The sequence below is a fragment of the Dendrobates tinctorius genome, unplaced genomic scaffold, assembly GCF_039654945.1.
Source record: "Dendrobates tinctorius isolate UK_male_01 unplaced genomic scaffold, ASM3965494v1 ptg000196l, whole genome shotgun sequence".
Taxonomy (NCBI): domain Eukaryota; kingdom Metazoa; phylum Chordata; class Amphibia; order Anura; family Dendrobatidae; genus Dendrobates; species Dendrobates tinctorius.
Genome location: NW_027361863.1, coordinates 29,640,677 through 29,652,677, shown reverse-complemented (window position 1 = coordinate 29,652,677; position 12,001 = coordinate 29,640,677). Strand labels below are relative to the sequence as shown.

Sequence of the window (12,001 nt, the reverse complement as noted above, 5' to 3'; positions counted from 1 at the left end):
AGAAAGGTGATGTCTCTTTTAGAGTCACTAACCTCCTGCATTCCAGCAGTCTGGTGGGCTTAGTAAGTAAACACAAACACACACATTGTCACCAGCCTATGTAGAAGCATTAACTGAACGAACGTACATAGGCTGTAACCAAACAGCAACTGTTAATTTTAAATTAAAAAAATGAAAAACAAAAAATTGTGTGGGCTCCCGCATAATTTTAATAACCAGTAGAGGGAAAGCCGATGGCTGAGGGCTGATGTTAACATTCTGGGAAGGATCCAATAGCCATAAAGGTTCCCAGGCTATCAATATCAGCTCACAGCTGTTTGCTTAGATTTTACTGGCTAGCTTACAGGGGGACCCAAGGAAAAAATTGACATATGGTCCCCCTATAAAATCTACTCAGCGAAGGCTAAAAATTCATTTTTAAACAGCAGACAAAAAGGCAGCAACACTTACTTACCTGCCCAGATCTTGAAACAAATGCATTACAAGGTGCAGCCAGCCCATATAGCAAGATGTCAGCAACACAGGTGCAAAATACCAGATCAACAGCCACTCTCCACCTACCCATTCCTGGAAGGGGTGACTGCCCAGTATACAATTGCACAATAGAGACCCGCATAGGGCGTTGTTCACACAAAGGTACCGGTGTCTGATTCACAGCCTATTAGTCATGCCCCTACTTTTTGATTAGGTGGGCTGGCCAACACACTTTCAATGCATAGCCTTGTGAACACCCCTCATGCGAGACCAGACGTGTCTGGGCTTGGCTGCACCCCAAAAAATATAGTGCAAAAAAAAATTCAAAAACAGTGAAGTATTAGTTGATATTTTGGCCAAAATACGCGAGTCCATAACCTGCGCCAAAGGCCCTTACCTACTGATCATGTGCGTAGCACTTCAGGATTGTCATTGAATTAGCTTGCATAAGGATTCCATAGCATTTCTGGCCCATTTCTACCTGGAAAAAACGCCTCGAAAATGCATAAAAAACGCACCATGTGCACACAGCATTACTATTAGAATCTATAAGATATAGGCAGTGTGAGAAAAGAAAGATCAAAAATACTGAAATTTTCAAGAAGCGGTAAAAATTTACATGTTTCGGTTTCGTGAGTGACATCCTATAGTTTTAGTAAATTACCGCCTAATAGTAGTTTTGTAAAAATTAAGGCTCATACTCACTGGCGAGAAATACGGACAAGTGCAATCCGATAAAAAATCGGATTGCACTCGGACCAATGTTATTCAATAGGTGACATCTCATTTGCGATTTTTTATTTCAGCCGAAATCGGACTGAGAAAAAAATCGCAGCATGCTGCGTATTGCTGCGATTCTCAGACAAGACTCGGCAATGCAAGTCAATGGGTGTAAGAAAAAAAAAAAAAAATATCGGACAGCACTCGCACCATGCGAGTGCTGACCGATTTGTACGCACCGGTGTCCTTTGAAAAGCCGGCAATTCATATGCGGCTATACAGTAAAATCACACTGACATGTTAGAATACAAAAGATAGAATACATGTATACACATAGATAGGTGTATATACACTGCTCAAGAAAATAAAGGAAACACTAAGATACCACATTGTAGATATCACTGAATGAAATATCGCAGCTGAAAATCTTTATTCATTACATAGTGGCATGCGTTGAGAACAAGAAAACATAAAAATGGGGATATGGATTTGGAAGGATACTCAAAATCAAAGTGGAAAATCAAATTACAGGCTGATCCAACTTCAGTGGAAATGCCTCAAGACAATGAAATGATGCTCAGTAGTGTGTGTGTGCTCCACGTGCCTATTTGACCTCTCTACGACACTTGGGCATGCTCCTGATGAGTCGTCAGTTGTTGTCTTGACGGATCTCCTCCCATACCTGGACTAAAACATCCGCCAACTCCTGGACAGTCTGTGGTGCAATGTGACGTTGGTGGATGGAGCGAGACATGATGTCCCAGATGTGCTTGGATTCAGGTCTGGGGAACGGGCAGGCCAGTCCATAGCTTCAATGCGTTCATCTTGCAGGAACTGCTGACACACTCCAGCCATATGAAGTCTGGCATTGTCCTGCATTAGGAGGAACCCAGGACCAACCACACCAGCATATGGTCTCACAAGGAGTCTGAGGATCTCATCTCGGTACCTAATGGAAGTCAGCCTACCTCTGGCGAGCACATGGAGAGCTGTATGGCCCTCCAAAGAAATGCCACTGCACACCATTACTGACCCACTGCCAAACCGGTCATGCTGAAGGATGTTGCAGGCAGCAGATCGCTCTCCACGGCGTCTCCAGACTCTGTCATGTCTGTCACATGTGCTCAGTGAGAACCTGCTTTCATCTGTGAAGAGCACAGGGCGCCAGTGGCGAATTTGCCAATCCTGGTGTTCTGTGACAAATGCCAAGACCATCCTCATGGAGTCGGTTTCTAATCGTTTGTGCAGACACGTGCATTTGTGGCCTGCTGGAGGTCATTTTGCAGGGCTCTGGCAGTGCTCCTCCTGTTCCTCCTTGCACAAAGGCTGAGGTAGCGGTCCTGCTGCTGGGTTGTTGCCCTCCTGCGGCCCCCTTCACATCTCCTGGTGTACTGGCCTGTCTCCTGGTAGCGCCTCCATCCTCTCGACACTACACTGACAGACACAGCAAACCTTCTTGCCACAGCTCGCATTGATGTGCCATCCTGGATAAGCTGCACTACCAGAGCCTCTTGTGTGGGTTGTAGAGTCTGTCTCATGCTACCACAAGTGTGAAGGCACAACCAACATTCAAAAGTGACCAAAACATCAGCCAGAAAGCATTGGTACTGAGATGTGGTCTGTGGTCCCCACCTGCAGAACCACTCCTTTATTGAGTGTGTCTTGATAATTGCCAATAATTTCCATCTGTTGTCTATTCCATTTGCACAACAGCATGTGAAATTGATTGTCAAACAGTGTTGTTTCCTAAGTGGACGGATTGATTTCACAGAAGTTTTATTTACTTTGAATTATATTCTGTTGTTTAAAGCCCCCGTTACACACTGCGATATCGCTAGCAATATCGCTGTAAAGTCACCGATTTTGTGACGTTACAGCGATATTGCTAGCGATATCGCTACATGTTATACTTACCTCCGACCGGCTCCCCCGCTGATTATCGCTGATCGCGCGAGAAGCTGCTGGACCATTCCTCGTCGGCCACTTCCTGCGGCGCTTCCTTCTGTGACGATGAGCGACGCGTGGAGCCAGGCGGGAGGACGCAGGATCGCCGCGTCTGACAGGTAAGTAGCGATCCTCGTCCCCAGCGATGTCGCTAGTGAGATCTGCCTGTGGCAGCTCACTAGCGACCACCTAGCGATTCACCAGCGATCCTGACCGCGTCATATCGCTGGTCGGGATCGCTGGTGAGTCGCTAGGTGTAACGGTACCCTTAGTGTTCCCTTTATTTTTTTGAGTAGTGTGTGTATATATATATATATATATATATATATAATTTATTTCATAGAGAGATACATAGTAGAATAGGTGATAATTCATTTGTCGGCTTTTGTAAAATCATTGCAGAACCCGACAGGATATGAGACATGGTTTACATATAGTAAACCATTGCATATCTGTTAGATTTATATATATCCCTCACTAATAATGTTAGTAGTGTGTGTGTGTGTGTGTGTGCGTGTGTGTGCGCGCGTGTGTGTGTGTGTGTGTGTGAAACTTTGGAGCTGTAGGTGTTAAATTAATGGATTAATTCATGGAAAAAATTTGCATGGGCTCTTGCGCAATTTTCTCCGCCAGAGAGGGAAAGCCAGTGACTGAGGGCAGATATTAATAGCCTAGAGAGGGACCATTGCTTTTGCCCCCCCGGCTAAAAAAATCTGCCCCCAGCCACCCCAGAAAAGGCGCATCTGTCATGTTTCCTTATCTTTAACATGGTGTATGCAGGGACATGCGTTTGCATGCGTTCACATGAAAACGCATACCCATGCGTTGTTTCGTGTTGTGCGGCGGTATCCGGCGAACGCATCATGTTGCATTTTTTGAGGCATCAAAAATCCATCAAATATGCGCAGGGATGCGGATGAGTACGTAAAAACGCATTACTGTCTATGGAAACGCATGCATACGCAAGGACATGTGTATGCATGCATTCCAAATGCATGCGTTTTTCATATAATCATGTCTGGGAATTAGACACACCCATTGGGTGTGGCTTGTGTCAAGGAAATTCTCTGAATGCATGCGCTGAAAAAAACGCAAACGCATGCAAAAAAACAGCGTTTTTTGCCATCATGCGTAAGCTGATGCGGATAAAAAACGCTCTGTAAACATATGTTTGTATGCGTTTTGACATGCGTTTGCGGATACAGACGATACGCTGCACACACAAACGCTAATGTGAACCTAGCCTTAGACTGCCCCAGCACCTGCCCTCCAGCGTTCCGGTTTCCCCCCCTCCCCCTCCTGGGTCCATGTGCCGGCATTAGGAGCGGGCACCGCGCGCAGTGTGGGGGCGTCCATTAGCCAGAAATCGGCATCCTCCCAGGAGCGCCGATACCGGGAGTGATGCGTGCAGCCCACTGACGTCACTTTCAGGACTCCCAGACGCCGCACGCTGGATGGGGAGAGACCGGGGAGCTCCAGGAGGCCCCCGGTCGGGGATCCCTGGCCTGCTTTGCCCTCTCGGGGGCGCGGGAAGGCCAGTGAGGGGTCCCAAGGTCACCCGAGGGGACAACTGGAGCAGCGTCGAGACGCAACCACCAGCTGCCCGGCATTCTGACACAGGTAAAACCCGGTCCCCGCTACTGCAGTCACCGGCCACCACAGTATGCGGACCTCTCCCTGCCCCACGGGGAACTGGAAAGACACTGGGAGGTGGAAGGGCCTTTTAACCTCACTGTGTTTCCTGTCCCCCATCAGGGCAAAGAGGCAACCGAATTACCGGTAAGTCTAATTCTATTTTCATTAAGAGGGAATGACCTACTCTTTTTCTGTCTCAGACCACCAAACATTACATCCTGCACCGATTTTTCAGGGTGAGGGTCTATCACTCCCATTAGGGACCATACAGCTTTAACCAAACTATCTGTTTCCTCCACTTGAAAACAATGTTGCCCTCCCATATTTTCCTGTGATGAAGAGTCCAATGAACTAGTGTCTCTCTGTTCCTCCTCTGAACTACTGGTCCCTGATTCAGGGCACCTCCTGCTGGATTTTTGTCTCTTAATACAACCCCCCTGGGAGAAGGACTTAAAAAGTGCTTTCAACTTCTGTCTTGATTATGGATCCAAAGTCGGAGGTGATCGGAGTCTCCTCATATAGCACCTGCTCTATACATGATTGGCAGAGTCTTTTCCCCCAGGTGACAGGCAAATCCTCCTTACAAACTGGGCAAATCCTGAGCTTGGTTTTTCCTCCCTAAATACACGAGAAGAAAAATGGGGGACCGTAATTACAAAGTGAACATTCACGAAGATCACTTACCAATCAGACTTAGCCGAGGGCATCCGGTTTTGAAATAGGGATCAAATCCACTGATGGATTTCCTCTGGAGATTCATCCACCATGCCGGAGCTCCTGCTTTGCTAGGTAGATCTGCTACTAGAACGTCCACGCCACCTGGATGAAGCTTCGTGCTGCCGCACCTCTTTCATTTGTCTCCTAGGTTGTTGATGCTGCGGTGGTTCACCCTTCAGGACCTCCATTCCTACAGGGGACCGGCTATGCCACTGGGAGAGTCTTACCACGCTCCCCTTTTGAACTCACGTCCCCTGTACTCTATTCCGGTTTCATCGCTGGAAGTTACTTCCAGTCATGTGACCTGCCGTGCGTGTCATCAGGGAGCAGGGAATGACTGGTGCATCCCTGCATGTACGCAGAGCTGGACGCCCCGAAGCCGGCACCGGAGCATGGTGTGGCGACTGTGCTCCCCCCCGCACAGCCTGAAAGGCCCCAGAGGAGGTGGCTTCAGAACACCGCACCAGCCGAGGCAAGGGGCACCTCTGCTGCCTGTACTGGTCTGGCCAGGCCTGGACGAGTCCATCATCTCTTTAATCTTCAGGTACCTACCCACAACTGACAGGAAATCAAGTGATGCGAGGAAGAAGTATCGCCCTTTTTATCTGTAGGTTTCCTGTCCTTTAAGGGCGGATCCCCTCTCTCCGTGGCGCTATCATGAGGAAAGGAGAAAAATTGGGATTTGTGTTCTCATATTCTCAGACCTATAACTTTCCATTAATTTTTCCATCAACAGAACTGCGCAAGGGCTTGTTTTTTGCATGACAAGCTAATGGCCTTATTAACACAATTTTGGGGTACATGCAATGTTCCAGCCACCAGTCACCTTTTTTGCATTTTTTGGGGAAAGTGGAGTGCCAAAAAAAATAGTAATTATGTACATACGTGCAAATAAATTTGCAGAACAAGAGGTCAACAGGTGGCCTCAGTATTCCAAAGAAGCCCTGCAAACTTTCCTTGTACCCATCAACATTCTCGACTCCCGTTTTGACCTCTTCCGTGCTCCATGGTGGACTGTGCCTGGAGATAACTCTACCCCCCCCATTTTAGATGTAAGGGGCAGTTACCAGTGTGATGTGACATGGTTTCCACTGTTACCAGTGTGATGTGTAATGGCTCCTCTCGGCTCTCTTGATAACTGAGGCAATATTGTTGCAATACAGCAGAGCTGAAAGAGAAGTTAAAATTTCTCCTGTTCTGTGTTAGTTGTCTCACACTGGGAATGCCTCCTTCATGTAAAATAACCTCTTGGGGCAAAGTTATCTCCAGGCACCATTTGCCCTGGAGCCTGGAAGAGGCCACTTATATAAAGTGATAAAAGATTTTTCAGCAACAATACAGCTGATATGAGACACACAGTGAGGACTGTTTTCAGCGTTCTGTAACCTGTATGGCCATATTAATAGTTTAGATAGGTCAAATGTGGTGACAGATTCCCTTAAAGGGGGCCAAAAAGGTCCCTCTGACACATATTAAAAGACTATTGTTATTAAAGACCTGCGATAGTTGGGAACCCTGTTGGAGGTTTTACATTGGGGCCCACGAGGTTCAAGTTATGTGCCCTGAAAAACATACAGCACATGAATGACCTCTATGTGCTGTAGGTACCTAACATTACAAAACATAGGAGAAGCTTTGTAATGTATTTATCTGGATAAAAAGGAGTTAATGAGACACTAGTGCCAGACAGGATGAAAAACTACACAGCTGCCTGGTCTGGTAAACAACTGCCTCCAGTTGCTTGAAAAGTGTATAAAAAGTTTAAGAAATCCAAATAACGCTTCGAGCAGTTTAAGGTGTGCACATATAGTAAAAAGTGAGACCGGTGTTCAGATGAAGTCCCTAGTAGATGGTCGCATAAGTAATTTCTCAGTAGATTGGTAGACAGGTGTCATTCATGCATAATATATGTAAATATGTTTCACAAGATAATCTTGGGAAAGCGAGGGTTTTCACCTGCTTAGAATATGCGTGAAGTTTGCTATCTTTGGTCCTTGGGAGCGGTGAGAGAAAGTGCCGTGATGCACCAGACCTGCTGTGTCACTCTGTGGGAGATGCGTGAGGTCCGTTATCTCTGAACCTGGGAGCAATGTTGGATACCGAGGGATCGCAGGATATCAAGCTGGTCCAGGAGGTGGGTACTCGAGGCTGCGCTGCTGCACTTTGAGTGTCTTACCTACTCCAGACATCGAGTACTGGACCACCTTCTCCCATTGCTCCCAGGATCAGAGATAACGGACTTTACACATCTCTCACAGAGTGACACAGCAGCAGGACCAGTGCATCACAGCACTTTCTCTCAACGCTCCCAAGGACAGCGAACTTCACGCATCTTCTACTTATTTTCTTATTCATTTGTGAAAAATACTGGTTACTGATCAGTACAGTCATCATCAATACTGATGACAAAACAGACTCGTTGGCCATACACTGATGACACACTGATTTTATTTATTTTGCTCGCTTACATAGCATCGTTAATTCCACAGAGCTTTAGAGACATCACCGGGTCTCACAATCTAAATTCCCTATAAGGATATGTGCACACGTTGCGGATTCATGTGCACATTTTTCCGCGTGGAATCTGCAGAATCCGCAGGTCAAAATGCCTGCGTTTTACCTGTGGATTTACTGCAGATTTCTAGCAGATTTGGCCTGCGTTTTTACACCTGCGGATTCCTATAATGGAATAGGTGTAATCAGCCACCATGCTGCCCACTGATGGCACCAGCACCGTATTATCACATACGTGTTTAAACACATAGTGATTAGCAGGGAAAATTCCTTTACAGCTAGGCATAAACGTGACTCCGAAATTAACAGTATAAAAAGTATGAGTTTATAATAGATTCTCATAGTATACAATTAACAGATTATGAACTATAGATACCATTAGTGCAATCCATAGGTTATGCTTTAGAGATTGAAGTAGGGCCTCCATGAATTCTGGAGACAACCCATCCTGTTCTGACAGTGCAGTGATCTGAGGCTTTCATTCACCTCTCCCTTCACGCCAGCTGCTGCTCACTGGCAGGCCTCTGTGTAAAGTTAGCACAGGGTGGTAAAATAATTTGCCCACAGAGCAGAAATATGGACTTTAAAGGAGAGCTAGATCAAACTTGAATTGAAATATTATCCCAGGTAAACTATTTTAGAAATACAACTGTTTTGCTTTCAATGCCAGAGATAAGTTACACGTGTAAATAACCAAACCCAGAATATTTATAAAAAATATAAATGAACTATATATATCCACGATTCCATGGGAACCACAATAGGTTATATATAACTTCCTACCTCCTTTTGGATGCAAAATCTGCAACAAAATACAGCTGTGGACATGAGGGCATGCTGTGAATTTTCAAATCTACAGCATGTCTATTATGTTTCGGATTCACCTCCGATTCTTCCAACAGATTTCCCTCTTTGCAAGTCTGTGTTTTCATGAGCGTATGTAGCTAACTGCCTCCCTTTTGCAGAAACTCAGGTCAAAAGACTAATTACTGCAGTTCTCTGCAGGCAATACTTGCTCCAGGCAAGCAAGCACTGTCAATCACTAGTCAGGAAGGCGGGGCATGCAAAATCAGTGGCGGAACGGTGCACCGAGCATCTTGTCCACACCCAGGGTGCACAGAGCACCTTAATTAGTATAAGCAATTAAACTTCAGTTTCTACAAAATGAAGGCAGCGATTAGAACGCTAAAGGTGGGATTTTTTCTAAGGGCTATATCCCCTACAAGGCTATGTGCCTAGCTTATAATGTCAGTTTGGGCTAATAGTCTCGCTTTAGCCTCCACCCGCGCTACAATTGTACATCACATTGAGTGGTGGATCATTCCTGTGAACCACCATACTCTCATACAGTTCATTGATGATGCAGAGCCAAAAACTGCTCATACCATTATTTATCGGTGCCTTCTGTAGTATAAAGCTAACACCCTATTTAGATGCCTGTATCACAGATACAGTAACTTCAAGGGTATTTGCATAATATCTGTCTTTAGGGCTGCAGTCACATATCAGTGTTTCATGCTCCATGTACAGAAGAAATATGAGTCTGTTAGTTCAGGTCAAGTGACCCTCAGTGAGTCTGAGCATTGCGGTCTGTTCATGGACTGTGAAACACAAATGTGTGAATATACCCTTAAAAGTGGCAGTACAATATAATACCTGCAGATTTCTGTAGTGTACTCGGCTCCTACAGTGAGATGTTTTCGCTGCTTCTTCACTGGTGTAGAACAGACCACAGAGTTTGCAGTAAAATCCAGTTCTTGGAACCACAAATTCTACACCTACAAACAGCAGAACAGTCACATTACAAAGCACTGTAAGCTTATTATCACTTTATACCTTCAACCTTGATTTCTATAATAATTCCTGTGTTGTTCAATTAATAAGTAACATTTGTATTAGGTAAATTACCCATGATCTCTATGAAAAATTAACATTACTTGACTTTACGAACAAAAGTTCTGTGTTATATACCCAGAGGGATGCTCAACTCTGTAAAGACATCATCCTGCTCCCATGAAGGTGAAGAATTAATGTCCTTTGTTTCTAATTCTGGAACTTCCGGAGACTTCCCTTCTGTTGCTTAAGAAAAAATAAAAGGCTTAAATCAGAAAGGAGAAACAAAATATAAACTCACAATTTGATGTTTAACCAAACAAGGCTAAGTACAGATGCTTCTCACAAAATTAGAATATCAAAAAGTTAATTTATTTCAGTTCTTCAATACAAAAAGTGCCACTCATTATATAGAGTCACTACACACAGAGTGATCTATGTCATGTTTTTCTGTTAATGTTGATGCTTGTGGCTTACAGTCACTGAAAACCCAAAAGTCATTATCTCAGTAAGTAAATTAGAATACTTTTATAATACCAGCTTAAAAAAATTATTTTAAAAACTGAAATGTCCTACTGAAATGTATGTTCAGCAAATGCACTCAATACTTGAACGGTGCTCCTTTTGCATCAATTACTGCATCAATGCGGCATGGCATCGAGGCAAACAGCCAGTGGCACTGCTGAGGGGTTATGGAAGCCCAGGTTGCTGTGATAGCAGCCGTCCTGTATACGTCTGTGTGTGGTGGCTCTTGAAGCAATGACTCCAGCAGCAGTCCGCTCCTTGTGAATCTCCCCCAAATTTTTGAATGGAATTTTCTTAACAATCCTTTCAAGGCTGCGGTTATTCTGGTTGTTTGTACACCTTTTTCTACCACACTTTTACTTCCACTCAACTTTCCATTAATTTGCTTGGATACAGCACTCTGTGAACAGCCAGCTTTTTTAGGAATGACCTTTTGTGGCTTCCCCTCCTTGTGGAGTGTGTCAATGACTGCCTTCTTCACTTCTGTCAAGTCAGCAGTCTTCCCCATGATTGTGGAGCTACTGAAACAGACTAAGGGACCATTTTAAACACTACAGGGCAAGTGGAAAGAGCTGGGCAAAGCGCCACACTTGGTGCATCTAATAGATGCGCCTTTTCTGGGCAGCTGCAGGCTGCTGTTTGTAGGCTGGGGCCAGTATCAGTGGCCCCTTACCAGCCTGAGAATACCAGCCTCCCCAGCTGTCTGCTTTAGCAAGGTTGGTTGTCCAAAATGGGGGGGACCCCGTGTTTTTTTTTTTTTGATTATTTATTTAAATAAAAAAACAACGTGGGGACCCTTCTATTCTTGATAACCAATCTTACTAACTCTGACAGATGAGGGTAGCATCCCCTGGCTGTCAGTTTTGCCTGGCTGGTTAGAAATACAGGGAACCCACGCCATGCCTTTTTAATCGTTTAGAGCGCAGGCATTGGCTGATGAATACTCCCATCAGCCACTCCTGCTCTCGCTGTTATTAGCGGCAACGAGCGTATGCAGATGGAGTAGTAGTCCCATCAGCCCATGCCAGTGACCGGAGGTAAACTTTTTCCTTTTGTCACACTATGACCAATGGTAATGATTTTACCACCGATCAGAAGCACATGACAGCGTGGCAAACATTGGATGTTCAAGACCCCCATTCAAGTGAATGGGGTTCGGGTCATGTTCTAGTACCCGAACCCTTTTTTTTTTTTTTTTTTTTTAACTGTTTGATCGTACACTGATTAAACATCCATAGGGCAGTACAAACACTTCAATTATCAAGACCCATAGGGGCCAATACATCAAAGTGTTTATTCAAAAGACCAGTGTAAAACTCTTTTTAGATAGTTGCAAAATGTTTGAGTGATGTGGAGTTGCGCAAAAATGTCACGTTTTCCTGTTATCATGCCAGTTTCAAACAGTTCTGCCGAAGTCGGCGGAGCTCGTGAGGAGCCAGGATGGTTACACCTGCCCATCAGAGTCACGTAAAGTTGTTTAAGACCACAGTAACATTTTTGGCAAGGCGTACAAGGGCGCATGCCATGGAGATAAGATGCACCAAATTTTTGATGTGGCAACAGCCTCTTAATGAATTTGGAGCATCTTCTTCCTACATACCCCTCATTAAGACTGCAGCACCAAAAGCAAAGTATGAAT

At 44.9% G+C, this 12,001-nt stretch overlaps 1 protein-coding gene across 1 annotated transcript in view; it reads right to left on the bottom strand.

Annotated features, from left to right (window-relative positions):
* The window catches only part of RBM20 (RNA binding motif protein 20), a 406,997-nt gene that overhangs the window by 15,626 nt on the left and 379,370 nt on the right, over positions 1–12,001 (bottom strand). The window contains exons 12-13 of the mRNA XM_073553101.1: positions 9,976–10,083; positions 9,661–9,782 (exon numbers count right to left, since the gene is read on the bottom strand). Coding sequence (XP_073409202.1) covers positions 9,661–9,782; positions 9,976–10,083 — 230 coding nt within the window. The remainder of the gene's footprint in view (positions 1–9,660; positions 9,783–9,975; positions 10,084–12,001) is intronic.